Consider the following 16,337-nt stretch of genomic DNA (forward strand, 5'->3'; position numbering starts at 1 on the left):
ACGTTTTCAGCGCCCGACAGAAGTTGGTCAAGGTAGGCGAGCACGGCGGCATGGGGGGGAGAGAGCGGGTCATGGGGGGGGACGGGACGCGCCTGGGGCTTGCTGCCCTGTCGCCCTCTCGCTCGCCGGCTCCCTTCTTTGTCCCCCCTCGTTCCCACCTCTCGGGACAAGCACCGGTGTTTGTCGCGAAAGCCTCCCTGGGCGAGAAGGGAGGGGAGGAGAGGAGCAGCCTGAAGCCCGTTCCTGGCGATCGAGAGCGTGCCTTTCCCTCTGGCAAACACCTGGGATCGATGGTTACCCGCAACAGCAGCCATAGCGTCTCTGTGCCTTCATTCCCCCCTGTAACGGCGGCGGGCGGAGACATGGGGGAAGGTCAAACCCCCTTGTCGTTTGACTCGTTTAGCGACCAACCGTTCGGCACGCGGCAGTACCGGCAGTTCAACTCTCCCGACGATCTTTTGTCGGCCTCCTCGCTCCTTCTTCCCTCCCAAGCGGATCCAGGGGGATGGTTCACGGGGAGAAGCACGTTTTTTTTGGGGGGGGGCGACACGAGGGTGGAGAAAGGAGGGAACGGCGGAGAGGAAGAGAAAGGGGACGGATGGGGGGCGGGGGACGTGATGATGATGATGGCTAGGGTAAAGGAGCAGGAGCGGGAGATGCGAGAGAACAGCTTCGCCTGGGATGCCAAAGGAAGCGAGAGCGTGGAGGAGGAGTGGTCAGGATCCGAGGTGACGGAGAATGGGAGGGGGGCGTACCAAGTCGTGCACGTGCTCGTCCCCAACAAGGCCGTGAGCTTTTTGATCGGAAAGGCGGGCATTAATGTCATCGCGATTGAGAAGAAAAGCGGGGCAAAAGTGGAATTTACTCGGGAGGCAAGCCCCCCGGCGGCAGAGCGACTAGTAAACATAAAGGGTAATGCCAAAGCGGTGAAAATTGCGGAGGCTCTTCTAGAGGCGAAGACTTTGGAATGGCAGACGAGTCCGACTCTGATTCGGTAGGCCAGAGGAGAGTTTTAGGGGGCCAAGTATGTCGCGCAACGAAGGAAGGCAGGAGACAATGCATGGAGTTGACAGATTTGTGGCTACGGGGTTGGAATCAGCGATGACTTTGGGGACAGGGTTTCAATATGGAAACAGCTACGTACGAGTGCAATTGAAACACAATGGCACCTTTTTTGAGTCTGAAATGGATGGAAATGAAAGCCGAAGTTCTAGAATGACATGGCAGATTCTCATTGTTGACGATTAGGGATATGAAGGTGGACATGTCTCCAAATGATGACTTTTTAAATAATACATTTATGAATAAGTAGACTGCATGATGCACAGGCTAGACAGATGTGCGATCGGGAAAGGGCATCTAGAGAAAGATAGGAAGCGTTATGACAGGAAAACAGCCTAATTATGCTCAGGTGTCGAACAGAGAAGGATATGAACACTTGATGTAGGGGACATTGTTTGTCCCACGCATGACTTGAAAAATTGGTGTGATGTTGCCGTATAGTGCCTTTTAATGAACCACCGCAGCAATGAAGGAGAAGCAAATGATCGATGATAGCCATGGAGCCTCGCAAACTTTTTCGTCGGTAGTAATAAAGAAATTGCTTTATGGAACGTCAGGGGTCCAACCTCCTCCCTCCACGAGGATTTTTATACCAAACCTGCTTTCCCGCCAAAGTTTTGGCGCTTGGCTTGCAGCATGACGTGCCTGATAAATATGTATGGGTCGTATTGTCCCTGTGTGCTTTATTTTTCATGCTAGCAACTATAGTCGGCGTACTGGCCCATATCTATTCGCAACGGCAGCCAACGCGCGTCTCGCCGTCGTCGCTCTCCGTAAGATGAGGCGACCAAAAAAGCCTAAACCCTCCTCCTACACAGAAGAAATAAGGGCTTCATCAATACATCGTATCCTTTTTATCATGCTCTCTGCCTTTGCATTGTTGTGACACTTACAGGATGAGCATCGAGGCGCGGACACAAAATCCTGATCTTTTCTCACAACATAAACCTTTCCGTAGGGTAAGACGAAGGCACAGGTAGTGTTACCCGTGGCCGCGTGCGACCGGGCAAGGTACACCTCCTATGGCCGCTGCCATCGAAGTGAATGCGCCGTTCCTGGGAGTGGACTCTGATTCGGAGGAGGAGGACGAAGAAATCGTGCCCACCACGGCAGTGAGCCGTGCAAGAAGCAGCGCTCCTCCTTTGCCAAAAGCCATCATCACATCTAGGGGCGCCGACATTCCCACCCCTACTTCAGTGAAAAGGCGGCAGAGCTTGGGAGGCCTGGCTTTGTCTACTGCTTTCACCGAGGCACAGCTTCTGTCAGCGTCGGACCGCTTTCGGGATGCATGGTCGAAGGTCCAGGCGCATGAATGGGACGTGCGGTCATGGGCTGCTCTCCTGAGCGAAGCGCAGACCCAGCGCTCGGGGCGTGCAATTGCTCTTCGGGATGTTTATCGTCTGGCTACGCGCCAGTTCCCTACGAAGGTGAGCCTCTGGAAGGACTGGCTGGAGCACGAGTTGCGGCAGGGGAATCTGGCCCAGGTGGACGACATCTTTCGGGAATGCCTCTTGGAGGTCCCTTCCGTGGACCTGTACCTCCTCTACGTGGCGCGCGTCCGAAAAACAAATCCGGCCTCGCTCGGGGATGGGGCTTCGCCCGAAGCCGTGGCGGAGCAACGCGCGCGTGTGACGGCCGCCTTTGAACTAGGAGTGAGGCAAGTGGGGGTGCTCGTGGACGCGGCTCCCTTGTGGTGGGACTACATTCGTTACGTGGAAGCGTGGAAGGACGAGAATGGGCGGGATGGTGGGGGGGAGGGCGGCGTTGGGGGGGGTACGGCGGGATCGCGGTTGCGGAGGCGGGCAGCAAAATCGCCACCCTCCGCCGGATCTACCACCGGGCCGTCCTGGTCCCCGTCGACGGGTTGGACGAGTTATGGCGGGCGTACGAGGCGTGGGAGAAAGGCTTGAACGAACACACGGCGCGACAAACCCTTCCGCAACTCCTCCCTGGCCACCAGCAGGCGAAGACTGTGGCGCGGGAACGTCGTACCATCCGGGACCTGCAGAGACTTTCCTCTTGGGCGACCCCGCCCTCCCACACGGCAGAGGAGAAGGAGCAACTTCACTACTTGCGGCGCAAAATTGACTTTGAGAAAAGCAATCCGGAGAACGTGGATCCGGTGGCGCTGAAAGACCGAGTCCGCTTGTCTTATCGGCAAGCATTTGCCTATTTCTATCATTTCCCCGAGGTCTGGTACGAATTTGCGGCCTACGAACAGGAAAGTGACGACGTGGTGGCCGCCGCGTCCCTTTTTGCCCGGGCCGCGCGGGCAGTGCCGGACTGCCTGCTCCTTCATCTGGCTTGGGCAGAGCTTGAGGACGGCCGGGGCCGAGGGGACAAGGGGGCCGAGATTTTGAAGGGCTTTCTGATCCAAGAGCCGAGCACGTTGGGGTACGTGGCATACCAACACTACGTTCGACGGACGCAGGGAAAAGAAGCGGCGCGGAAGGTGTTCACCGCCACCAAGGATTTGCGCCGGAAGGGCGTCTTGACCTACCACTGGTACTTGGCCCATGCCCAGTTGGAGGAGCACGTGAACCACGAGCCGCAGGTGGCCCGACGGGTCCTTGACCACGGTCTCAGCTTGCACTCCTCCTTTCTCACGGAGCCCGAGTACGTGGTTGCGACCATGGAGGTGTTGATCCGCCTTCAGGATGAGCAGAACGTCCGCAGTTTGGCTGATCGGGCCTTAGCCGTGTTGGAGGCAGGGGTCTCGGCAGGCCCTGGAGCAGGAGGGGAACGGGAAGAGGTGGCGACGGCAGCCGCGGCCATGGCTGCCGCGGAGAAAGCGCGGCCCATTTGGTTCAAACTCTTGGAATTTGAGACGTGCGTGGCGAGCGACCGGGACCCCGCCCGGGTCGAAAGAGTGCAACAACGTATCGCGGAGGCCTTCCCCCGGCAGGCAGAATCACACCCCTTGTTGCGTCTGTGGCGACGCCTGAACATGTTTGGAACTCCTCCTGTAGAAGACAGTTCGGACGACCTGTTGAGACAGAGGTGGGAGGAGCCGGCGGTGAGCTACAGGCTGCTGGATGACGGGGAGAGGGATGGGTGGGGTACAGGGGGAGGAAGGAGAGGAAGGAAGCCCGGGAAGAGAGGGGCGTCTTCGGCTGCGGGAGGAGAGGTAACGGTTGGTGCAGGGGACGATGCTGGTGGAGGTAGAGAGGGAGGGAGGGAAGGAGGAGGGGATGGCGTGGGAGGCGGCGATGGGGGCGTGGACGGGGAGGGACGGCCTGCCGTGAGTCGGGAGGCGCGGCGTCGGGATGACCCCTACGGCGCAAGAGCTTTGCAGCAACGGCGGTTGCAGAGCATCCCCGAATACCTCCGCAAACTCTACCAGATGTTACCCATCCATACCGGTCCACCCATCGACCCTGACACGATCATCCGGGGACTCAGAGACAACCCTTTGCCACCTCGGCCACCAGGACAGTCGAGCGGAGGGAGTAAGATGTTGGGGAACGGGGAGGGGGGGGAGGAGGGGGAAGGGGAGGGGGAGGAAAAGGGGCCGATGGGGGGGTGGAGGGGACTCGGACAGCGGGGATAGTGACGACGACATGATGAGGTCGGGGGCGGGGACGTTTTTCGACAACGGCAGCAGCAGAAGCTGATGGCCGGCACCTAAATGACTGGGTGGGGTGCTTAAGAAAGGGCGAAGGGGGTCAACCTTTCCTGCAGGGGAAATTTCGCAAGTGCCTGGCCGCGGTCGTGCGTTCTGGACGAATTATCCGCACTCCCTGGAAAGGAATAAAGCCAAACGTGTTACCCTTTGCTGATGGACTATGCAACGAGGCGTTCCTTTGCCGGATTGCTTCCATCTTCCATTTTGAGAGTCCTCTTCCTTTATTCCCTCTGAGCCTGCAGTGCTTTCTAGTCGATTTTCTGAAAGCTTATTCTCCTGCAGCCCGCCACCACCAAGCACTATCTTATCCTCCTTCTCCTTTCTTTAGAGTCGCGCCCGTTCCGTTTGTTCCTCTACTTTCCACTGAGGTTGCCACGTTCGGTCCCAGCCATCCACCGGGTCTTGATGGTTCAGAGGTTCTTTCTTCGCAGACGCCAACAGCGCCTCGGCGTACCTACCATCCCACCGGCCCAAGGCACTTTTCAGCTCGAAATCGTCCCAATCCCACCCATCGCACAGAGCCACCGCGTCCGGCCGAACCTCTCCCAAGAGTATTTCCACCTCCCCCCTCACCCTTGCCACCGTTTCCGGAGACAGCAAACCCAGTTCCAAGAAATCCCCCGCCTCTTTACTGAGATGATAGAAGGCGAAGAGGAAGAACAAGCGTTCCAACACACGGATGAAGGCGGCATCTGCCCCTGCCTTTCCCACCCCCGACACGTCGTTGCCGTCTCTCAGGCTCTTCAGTCCGGCAGCAAAGTGCCTCAAGACAGTGTACAAAGCATGAGACCTGGAGACGAACATGACATCGACGAGTACCCTCCTCCAAGCCCCAGCCTGGCTCAAGGACGCCTCCCCCTCCGTCAGGCTTTGGAGCCGGAGGGCGAGGCGCTCCAACGTGGCGAAGGCCCTGCGACTGAACAACGACAAGACAGCCGGCTCGTCTCGCACTCCGTTCCCCCCCTCTCCGAGACCTTCTGCGTGGGCCCCATCGGCTGCGGTGACGAAATATTGGCACTCCTCGTCCAAGACCGGTCCGCCAGTCCTCCACTTGATGTAGGACTTCAAGAGGTACCCCACTGTTTGTTGCGTCAGGAGCACGTTGTCTCCTTCCACCGTGCACTGCTGTAGAAAATTCCCGGAAAGTTCTGGAAGGCCGGAGCACGCCAAGTATCCGTGCCCCCCGCAGCATTTGCGGCATTCCTCAATCCCGTCCGCAGCAATGGTCGTACAGAGGGACTTGAGCCCCGCCAAAGCTGCATGCGCTCTCCCCATCAGGGCTCCAACTTCCGCCTGCCCTTTCCTTCCTTTCAGCAACGCGTCTTCCGTCTCTGCAAGCAGGGTGAGGACGGCCCGACCGCAGAAAAAAACCCAATTGAAGCGGCCAGGAGGGGCAAAAGCCGGTATTGCTGGGACGCATAGTCCAAGATCTGTAGCTCGCTCCCTGTCTTGGAATCATCAAAACCCTGCCTACGCACGGCCGAGTATCGTATGGCAATTGTACAGGCTTTGCTTAGCTCCCTCGCAGAGTGCACGACGATGATGGCCCGGACCTGTGATGATTCACGACCCCCCCGAGACACCTTTCTTGTCAGTCCTATCCATGAGCGTGTATCACGCCATCCCCCGGGCCCCACCCCGCCCGCCTCAGGAACCACGTCTTCTTTTCGCTGTATACACCCACCTGCATCATGGTCACGTAGGCAGCCTTGCTGTGCGTTCCCTCCACGCGGCTCCAAACGCCCTGGCGCGTCACACGCACGAATCGTTGAGCGAGATTGGCACGAGGGATGCGTACCGCATGCAGTTCCAGGCAGCCATTATCCATCCCAGCAAAAGCAATCTTGGGACCGATGTCCCGGGTGACGACACCGGGAAGCAATGCGTGCGTGTGCAGGTCGCGTAACGGCACAATGAAGTTGTGAATACCCATGTCCTTGTACGAGGCAGGGGACGAGGAAGAGGACTCCTGGGGTAAGAGGAGGCGGGCAATGACCATGGCGGTGTTGGCGGTGCTGGACGGGTAGAAAAAATAAACGGGGCAAGCACCAAGGGAGGAACGGGAACGAAAAGATGTCAGAGTCCCGAAGAGTCTACACGACGAGGTCCCAGCCTCTGAGAAAGCAGAGCTCCGGAGATCTCTTGAATACAGAACAACCTCACCACAAACAGAACCTCTGCGTGTCTGTTCTCCAGCCCCACTCACCGGCCGAGCGTCCCTGGCCACCATTTGTACGCCTGCGCCGTGGGCGTGTCCATGATGAACTCATCAGTCGCGGGGTCGAACGTGGCAGTCGTCTGCAAAGCCTGGATGTTGCTGCCGTGGCCGAGTTCTGTCTGGGCGTAACAACCAAGCACCTTTTTACTCCGGGCGGCGGGGACCCAGTACGCTTGTTGCTCTTCGCTACAAAGACTGAGGAGACACGGCAGGAACATTAAATCGTGCAACAGCGTTGGAAGGTCCTCCGAGGTACAGGAACGCAGAACAATACTGTCTTCTTCGTTCAACCGATACTTGTTGATCAATTGGTCGAGGCGTCCGCATTTTGACAATGCACGTTTGTATCGCTCTGTATGATTCAAATAAATGCTGTCTTCATTGTTAAATATGGGGTCAGATAGAATCAGACTGCGAAGCCATCGCCGCCTTGCCATTTTAGCCACTCCTCCGTCTACAAGCTGGGTCAAAGTCGAGGGAGGAAAGGATGCTTTGCCGCGTTCCTGCACAAGTTCGGGCGCAACTTCCATGGCAATAACGACACAAGATTAATTGCCTGTCTCAATAAATGAGGCTGCTGGTGCAGATGGGAAGGAGAAGGTGGTTAGGCAAGGCCGTCAAAAAATCGTGCATCTTCGAGGACTCTGATGCCGAAAAAGTTCCACCATGACGATAAAAGTTGTGCACCCGCTTGTAGAATAACCGTAAATGTGATTTCATTCATCACATATTCCAAGTTATCCAGTCGTCTCGAACTGCCTCTGGGTTCCTATCAGTCTTGACTTCAATTACGTCGAGTCGCCGCACATGATATTCAATCCCATCCTTCACAACACAGATGACATGCCCGAGCCTAAAATCACATATGTGAGCTTATAGTATACATTGAGCAGCCACGATGAGGAGGCGGCAGGCTTGGCCCCCTTGGATTGTGGCATCTTTGATGGTATTATTCTTGCAGCTCGAGGAGAGCAGGATGGGTACGTCACCCTTCTTATGGACGCCTGCAGCCGCTTTTAATCCGGTGCCCAATTTACCGAAGCCTTTTCAGTCGATAAGCAAGTGTACTAATTACATCAAGATCATGTTAGTGGGTGGTGACAGCACGGATCTCAAGCCTTTGTGTCGTCTGTCTGCTTCCTTGAGCACCAGTAGCCCCGTGACTACTCCTACGCCTATATTATGCAGCAATAACAGCCATAACTCTCGGGATTGTGTCGACCGACATGTCGTTAAGATTGCCTCAAATCTGAGACAGAGTCTCAAGAAGAAGTCTGGCTCTGAGTCTGTGGGAATACTCCAGAAAGAGCTCGAAATCGCACTTCGTAAAGATTGCTTGGACCCCTCCGCTTCGTCCAGTGTCCCGGGAGTGAAGAGCAAACGCCCCCGGAAGACCAATTGGAAAAAGGCACGCCAGACACATGCATCGACAAGAAGGCTCCTAGTGGCACTCGTGCGAGATTTTGCTCGGTATAATGTGGATCCAGGCGTGACGTTTTGGAGCACCTTCGAGGCCTGGTTGGCTTTTCCTCGTGTTATTCTTCCCACCGGGGAAATCGCTTCTCTTGTCCTTGCATTGGCCATCCTGGACGTCCCTCCAGGGAGCGAAGGCTTGCTGAACGCCGGCTTGCAGGCAGCATGCACAGAGCGGACGGCGTCGCCCCGGCCAATGGCGGTGGCCGATGCCCAACAATTATGCAAGGCCCTGACGCTTCTGAGGGGCCCGGGTGCGACATTCCGCGTCGGTCCCGCGGCTGGCATGGCTCGACTTCTAGCGTCTCTGGAGAGGGAAGTACGCGCTGCAAAGGACCCTCCTCGTCGGGAGGATCGCACCCTTGTTCTGCCCAAGCAGACCTCGGGGACTCGGTGGGTCCGACGGCCGTCACCTGTACCCGCCCCACAGGCGGAGACGGAGCGAGTGCCCGCCCTGACATGCTCGCTCCTACATCGACGCGTCTTGGATGCCTTGAGGACGGTCGGTCTGGTCTGCGAAGACGAAGTGTGCCATGCCGGCCTCCGCCTCGACGTGGTGGTCTATCCCCCCTCCATCCCTCCCTCGGCCCCGCCCTCTTCCTTTCGCCCTCGCCTGCCCCTCGTCATCGAAATCGATGGCCCCCAGCATTTTATTCACGGCGACCCCACCCGTCCGACGGGGGCCACCGTCGCCCGGCATCGCTTTGTGCGGAGCCAGCAGGACCAATGGGCCGGCCTTGTCAGCTTTACCCATGCGGACGCCCAGGGAGAGAAAGGAAGGACACCTGTGGAGAGGCTCTTGGCAGTTTTGGAAGTAAAAGCCCGAGAACAAGCAGGAGTGGAACTGGCGGGGTATCGGACAGGGGCTGGAGGGGCCGAGGGGAATGGGGGGGAGGGCGGGCGTGTGGAGATGGAAGCGTCGGGGGGAAGGGAGAGGAGAGGAGGTAATGCTGCGGCATACGAGGGGAAAGGGAAGATGGAACAGGAAAAGTCAACGTATTTGGGCGTGGAAATGCAGGCATGGGAGCTGAGCAAGCGCCTTCTAGTGAGCAGGTCACCTCAAGAGGTGTTGGCCCTGGTGGAGGAAGCCAGGCAAGGACATCGTAGCAGCTTCCTGGACGCGTCGCATTTTGCGACGGCCTTGACCCGCTTGGCTCGGATTTCCACGCGTGCCCCCCTGTCTCGTCTTTCTCGTCGTTCCAACAAAGCTGGACTTCGTGCATGGAATGACCGCAATGCGGACAACAGGACGCATGGCACCGACGGCAACGCTACCACCACCAACTACTTGAGCAACAGTAGCAGCAATGACACTATTATCGATAGCGACATTGACAGCTTTGGGAACAGGGAGAGTGGCATTTCCGGTAGCATCAGCAGCAAAACGAGACAGAAGAAGGAGAGTGTCAATGGGTGCCACCAATTGGTCGGGGGTCCTGCTGGATTGTTTGGAAACACCACACAGGCCCTGGCGATTATTGGTCAGGCGGATTTCCCAGCGTTAGCCCTGTTGATCGAGGCAATGATACCATTTTACGAAGGCATGTTGGAGAAAAGAGGCGAGAAGGGAGGGGACGGGTGTGCGGACGACAGTATCTGCGAGACCGAGAGGGAAATGCTTGCCGTGGCGGAGGCTGCCATCGCACGCGTGGCGGAGTTAGAGCAGAGATCGATGGCTAGAGCAGAAGAGGAGACGAGAAAACAGGACGGTGGGACAAGACCCTTGCCAGGGGAAGCGATGCGGTACTCGGCCCCGAAGAGTTCCACAGGGGAAAGAGACGCGCCTTGTGGCATCGATTTGTCCTCAGCACGCTACCCGGAGGTCCTCATGACCTCCTGGTGCCTCGTGACCTTCCTTCACGCCATTTCCAGGCTTGGGTACCGTTCTTGGTCCTTGCCGGTGTCGGCCTCGCGGATTCAGACGATGATCTCCCGAGGGCAGTTGGACGCGCCGGCGCTAGTGTCGGTGCTGACAAGCCTCACGACGATTTGTCTACGGATATCCACGCCTCCTGCTACCCTCCCACGGACAGATTCGTCGCGCATGCTCCCTGACTCCCCCTTGATGCCAATCTCACAGCGCTGGGAGCTAACTTCCCCATTTTCCACCGCTGCCACGTCCATTTTACCCTCCACCGAGGGGGTTTTCGCTGCCGTGGATGCGCTCGTTCAAGGTAGCTTGGGCCAACTCCACTTACTTTCACCGCAGGATCTTGTCTCCTTCGTTCGGGCCATTGCACTTTTTGAAGAAGCTGGCTACGTGCTTTCCACCTCCCTTGATTCGAGAGCTTGCCATGCCAATGCTCTTCCTAGCTCCGATGCCGGCCTGCCCTCGTTCCTTCCTTCTTCCTTCAGTCCGTACCAGGACGGAATTAAAGCAATAAGAAGAGGAACATCCTTCCTTACGACCCAGCCGACAAGAGAGCGCTTGATAACAGGCATCGTAGAGGCCGCAGGCAAGCCTCACATCAGTCAATCTTTATCACTCTCCGATCTGGCCGTGCTTACCCTCCGTGCACCGGCAGATGGAGAGCACGAGGAAGACGTCAGTAATCAGCGGGACCGCCGAAAATCGCCCCAATGGCCTCTGATCAAAGATGTCCGTCGGCGGCTGCGATCCATGTCACCCTCGAGTTTGGTCAAATTCTTGCTGTACGAGCTGCCCGTGAGAAGCATGACGGAAGGGGCATGGAGACAAGAGCAATGCACGGTCAGGCGACAGAAATCGCTGCGAAGAACATCGTTGATGCTTCAGCCCCGTCCGACCCGGGCATTTCTAATGATGTTGACCAACGAACTGTACAAGCAACGGGCTGCATTGACTGTGAGAGAAAAAGCGTCGGTGATTGCACAACTGCGAGCCTGGGAGGACATTTATGACCCTGGTACCCGTTTTTGGCAACGTTTCCCTTGATCGCTAGATTTTTCCCTGCGCATCGTCTCTACTGCGTGTGACTAGGTCAAATAGCCGATAAAAAGCTCTCTTTGTAAATCCAGTGACCCTTTTTTAAAAATAGGATGGCACCTTTTCCGAGGAAACCAAATAATGTACCTTAGGGCGAGAAATGGCATGGAGCAAAAAATATTTATGTTGTGTGCTTGCTAAGCACAAATCAAGGTGCTCGTTCAACCTTTCAAATTAAGGTATTGGAAAATAGATTATTCGTTCTTTCTCATGTCTATATGCTGTGAAATTCTACCTCAATTCATTTTGCTTGCTTGAAGCAATGCCGAACTATAATGCAACGATATTGAAAATGGTCTCACAATTTCGTATCGTAATTTTTCATGCGTGTTTCTAAGAAAAGACATTAGTTGGTATTTTACCAGTGGCATATTTTAGGGAACGTAAACAGGTACAGAGGAGTGTGGATTGTTCTGACACAAGCCGAATCATTGTCGAATAGGACTAGAATATACGTATGATAGATAAAGAACAACCAAAAGTATACTTAGAGTTATTAAAACCGAAAATCTATCATGGTAATGATACAGTTTTCCACCAAGGCCGGGGGGAGGTTACCAGCCAGAATAGATGTATTACACACATGGGAGATGAACCAAAACCAGCTTTTCAAGCAGAATCTTTTTCGCCTCGACGGTTCTAACAAAGCTTTATGAATCATCTCAGTAAAATGCGGTGTGCGAGTGTCTCTGTCCATGTCAGTGTTGCCTGAAAGGGACTAGGATGGGGTTCTCACAGGATTGGCGAGACTTGCCAAGTGGATATTGCTACTCGCGGACGTGTCGATGAACCAGACATCAACTAGGCCACTGCCGCCTTTGTCGCATTTGGCTTTTTATGAGTATGTGCTGCCATGAATTCACCTCCCGTACATCATCGTGCAGTATTACGGAGCCGACATCAATTTATCAACGATGGGCTCCTGTTGCGACGGTAATAAAGCGTCTCGACGGCTCCGAACACTTTTCCATGCCCTAGGGAGAGTATTGTGAAAAATTATGTTGTTTTAATCAATACAGTACTATTTGTGATCTTGCAGCTCAGCAACTGCACCCTTTGCTAGGGGCAGGTCGCGCTAGGAGGGTATCCTATCGGGTCCTCCCACGTAAAGTCTGAGAATTGAATTACTCGCAACGAGTGTTCGACACAATGTTCATGTCAATTTCGACGTATGTTTTGGTTATGATTAATGGCAAGCCTTTTCAAACAATATTCGTGCACATAGTTGTCAAGGTGGACAGCTGTGGGATTTTTACGGCAGAAACTGCGGCTCAGCTAAACCTCCTAACTTTGCAACGTGATTAAACGCACTTTGAGCTGCCGTCGCCATCTCAATACACATGCTTCCTCAAAGCCCAAGATGTTATAAGCGTCCAGTAGGAAAAATACTACGCCCGCTCTTCCTACTCGCGTCCATTGCTGGCTGTACCCTGGCATGGAGGCCCCTCCTGTCCATTGTCTCGTCCCCCTCTCTCGTCCCCCGCCATCTCCTACAATGCCTTCAGCCCGCCCACGGGCCCGCCTATGCACTCCCACGACCATCGAGGCTCGTGTCACAAGCCTTCTTCTCATCCCAGTCGTCCGCAGACGATCCTATTGTGGACGCGAGCGATGGGGTAGGGAGAGCGGTCAGGGAGGAGGAGCGCATGGGCCCCGGGGCGCCTGAAGGATACTGGTCCGACGTGGAAAATATCAAACATGAGCTGGAGGTTTTCTTCACGGTCCGAGCGGCTGAGGAGCGCCGGCTTTTGGAAGAAAAATCCGGGAATCCCCTCCGGAACTACCTGGGCCTTGCCGATGAAGAGCAGAAACGGATCCGACGCCGGGGTGCCTTGATCGATAGAGACCTGTACAGCGACCTCCGCCGATACGGCTTTGATTATCTGGTACTGCCTATCATGGAGCAAGGCGGTTTTAGGGCCTTTGCGGCCATCTTCGCCGTCAACGGGGACCATCCCCCCCGGGAGGAACAGACAGGCGGCCTGGCCCTGGGGGCGGCTTTGGAGGCTAAGTTGGGTACTTTGTCAGACAAAGTGTCGGCCTCGGCGGGCAAAGCCGGTGGGGAGGAAGGACGGAAGGGCCAGGCACCCGTGGCAGCGTTGGGCAGAGAGGTTCTCAGGACAGGCCCTGAATCCTGGCGCTACGAGACAGACGGCTTGGATCCCGCCCAGTGGAAGAAAGGGGAACTGGACACTACTGCCTCGCCCGCACCCAAGCTCAAGAGCGATGTTTGGAAATACTTGGCGCTTTCCAACCCGAGTAAGCTGTACAGCGCGCTGCTCCTCCTCGACGTGGCCGTGGCTTGGGGCAAAGCAACGTCAGGCGCGCTTGATCGTGGTTTCCTTGCGCCCTCCCTTCTGTCCTATATTCAGCTCGCTGCTGAGGTGGGAATACTGGCAAATCTCTTGAGCGTGCCCCTGATCTTCTTGTTCGTGTCGAAAACTGGACAGCCGGTCGAGAAAGCCGTGTCCTTAGCCTTGAAAGCCTTTGTGGGGGGACCGGTGTTGTTGGTGGAATGCCGCTTTCAAGGAGACTTTGACGTCCTCGAGACCAGAGATATAGCAAGCAAGTGATTAGATTGTGGTCTTTGCATTCCTCTTCAAGAGTGCCCTGTAGATAAGAGAATGAACATAAGCATACTAAGCCACGCGCAACAACAAAGCGTCGAATCTATGCCCACACCAGGCCGCTAGATAGATACGCCACATTTGGCGAGAGCATTATTTTCTTGACGTTTGATACCGCTTTGGCACAAACAGAATCGTTCAGCACCGTGGTTGTGATGTTTTTTTTTACGTGCCGTAAATGCAGCCCTTATGGCCCGTCCGAACGGGTAGCATGTCCCACCCGCGCCATCTCGGTGATCGGGTACTGATAGAGAAGCAGGTCACGCATCCATTCGCTTTTAACACAACCATCGTAAAAAGAATGAGGAAGAACCCGGAGTCGCACTGTGAGCTGCTAGACGTGTGACGGTGCTCACGTCCTCGAAGCTGGAACCAGGGACAGGCGGAGAATTGCACGCGACTCCCTGAGGACTCGAACCACTGCAATCCGATACTCTCACGCGGCCCGACGGCGTGTGGCTTCCGAGCCATTTTCACGCACGAGATGAGCAACCACTGAGCTATTCTTCCGTCAAACGTATCTTCGTCGCTTCTGCATATCTATCAACGCTGACGTATTGAGAGGATGTGCTCACTGCTATTCGGTGGAAATCAACCTTAGCAAACGAAGTCATTTTTGTCGAGTTGTGGAATTATTCTTCATCGACCACCTCTTTGCTGTCATAAGTATGGTAAGAAATTCGATAAATAAATCTATGCCGACATCACCCGAAACCTTTTCGATAAGGGTAAAATAAAGTCCACGTTATGCAACCTTTTGCTGCGTAGGGGGATCAGTACAAACTTTATTTAAAACATGGCGAGGCTTTATTTGCGTGCATAAAGTGTAGTCTCCATCCTAAGACTCAATTTTTGAAAGTTAACATATTTTTCACGCTAGATCTTAAAAGCAACAAGCTGGAAGCCATGCTTGCTCCATACACGATCAGGAAGGCAACTGCTAGTAAAGAAATGGGCCAAGGACACGCTGATATCCTTCATAGCTAAGACATGGCTTCATCTGTCGCTTGTTGCGTTGAGGCATGCCGATTTATTATGACTATGACATGTATTGTTCCTCACTTCATCCACACCCCTCTATTAACCGCTCACGTCCCCTCATGTTGCCGTATCACCTCTTCGCGTAAGTCAATTTGAGCGCGTCGGTTTGAGAGAGTTTGAATCCGTTGTACGCTTGAAAGGCGGTACGTGCAGATACTTCGTCCCGAAATTCAATGAAAGCAATGCCGCGTTGACCCGCCAATCGAATCTCGTGGAAGCCGGCGAAACGTCTGAACAGGACAGCCAACATCTGTGTGCAGGGTGGGAAAGAAAGGAAAGGGTGAGAGGGACCCATGCCAGATATGGCATGGGAAGCAAAATACCTCGACCATTTCGCCCACAATCTAATCTCATCGTACTGTCTGTATCTGCTCCCGGCTTCAGATAATCGTCCCAGCTGCACACGTCTTCCCCTCCTTACCTCCTCCGTGCACTCTGTAGGTAGCTCCTGGGCCATCAGCATGCTGCTCACTTCCCCTGCCGCCAGTGCCATTCCCGCGACGTGCTCCTCCGCCTCTGCTTCTTTTCCTCGCTTCCCCTCATCTCTTGATCCGCTGAGCTTTTGGCTTTCCTCCTTCTTCTTTCCGTCTTTCTCCCCTCGCTTGCGCCGTTTGCTCCCTGGCTCGTAGGTGCCTTCCCTGAGGGCCACCGCGTTGCTCTTGCCCTTCGCAAACTGGATGCGCATCGGTTTGCCCAGAAAGGGGAAACCTTGCAAGCTCCTCAACGCAGTCGTGGCACTGCCCACGGAGTCAAACACGACCCAGGCCTGTCCCCGGAGGGACTCGCCACGGCAGGCGACAATGTCGATGACACGCCCGTAGGCGGAGAAGGCGAGGTACAAGAGTTTTTTCAGGGAAACTTTGTTCAACTTTTCGTTCAGGTTTTGCACGTATAACGTCTGGTTCGGTGGAATGTCCCCCATTTTCACGTAATCTTGTCCTCGCGTGGAAAGTCCAGATTTCCCTCTGCCGAGGGGGGAAGGAAGGGAAAGATGAGGCAAAGAAGATCGGGCACAGGGGGTCGGAAAAGGCCAAAGAAGCTTCTGCTCTCGATGAAAGGAGGCGGTGCGACAAATCCGGGGTGTTTCGGCACGTACGCTGTCCTCGCGCCTGTGAGGAGATGAACATATTCTTTGAGGAGCACGTCTGACAATGGCACTCGGCCAGGCCAGATCCCATTGATAGGACCATCTGTGCATGCCTTGCACAATGCTGGAGGGGAGCAACACATACACATTCCTGTACAAACGCGACAAGCAAGGTATGCCACCGCGTCCATGGGGACAAAGAGCAGATAACAGGGTCTCCCATGTTCGCGTCTGCATGA

The 16,337-nt window shown here is 55.3% G+C and overlaps 4 protein-coding genes across 4 annotated transcripts; 2 read left to right on the forward strand and 2 right to left on the reverse strand.

Annotated features, from left to right (window-relative positions):
• Window positions 1-626: 626 nt before the first annotated feature.
• NGA_0232501 (rna binding protein) lies at window positions 627-998 on the forward strand (the record flags this gene model as incomplete). Its single annotated transcript, XM_005854129.1, has 1 exon — window positions 627-998. One exon carries the CDS (start codon window positions 627-629, stop codon window positions 996-998), a length of 372 nt encoding a protein of 123 aa, XP_005854191.1.
• A 4,013-nt stretch (window positions 999-5,011) lies between these two features.
• On the reverse strand, window positions 5,012-7,487 carry ACOX (acyl-CoA oxidase; the record flags this gene model as incomplete). Its single annotated transcript, XM_005854131.1, has 3 exons — window positions 6,894-7,487; window positions 6,372-6,702; window positions 5,012-5,980 (listed from the first exon to the last, which is right to left on the reverse strand). The coding sequence occupies exons 1-3, from the start codon at window positions 7,433-7,435 to the stop codon at window positions 5,012-5,014; spliced, it is 1,842 nt and encodes a 613-aa protein (XP_005854193.1). The 5' UTR covers window positions 7,436-7,487.
• Window positions 7,488-12,989: 5,502 nt separating this feature from the next.
• NGA_0232400 (uncharacterized protein) lies at window positions 12,990-13,916 on the forward strand (the record flags this gene model as incomplete). The annotated part of the gene is made up of 1 exon (XM_005854128.1): window positions 12,990-13,916. The coding sequence occupies one exon, from the start codon at window positions 12,990-12,992 to the stop codon at window positions 13,914-13,916; it is 927 nt and encodes a 308-aa protein (XP_005854190.1).
• A 1,045-nt stretch (window positions 13,917-14,961) lies between these two features.
• On the reverse strand, window positions 14,962-16,122 carry SNRPB2 (U2 small nuclear ribonucleoprotein B''; the record flags this gene model as incomplete). Its single annotated transcript, XM_005854130.1, has 2 exons — window positions 14,962-15,261; window positions 15,433-16,122. Coding segments are annotated over 2 exons (870 nt in total), but the record flags the coding sequence as incomplete, so codon positions are not given.
• Window positions 16,123-16,337: the final 215 nt, after the last annotated feature.

The sequence above is a fragment of the Nannochloropsis gaditana genome (genome assembly GCF_000240725.1).
Source record: "Nannochloropsis gaditana CCMP526 unplaced genomic scaffold scaffold615, whole genome shotgun sequence".
Taxonomy (NCBI): domain Eukaryota; class Eustigmatophyceae; order Eustigmatales; family Monodopsidaceae; genus Microchloropsis; species Microchloropsis gaditana.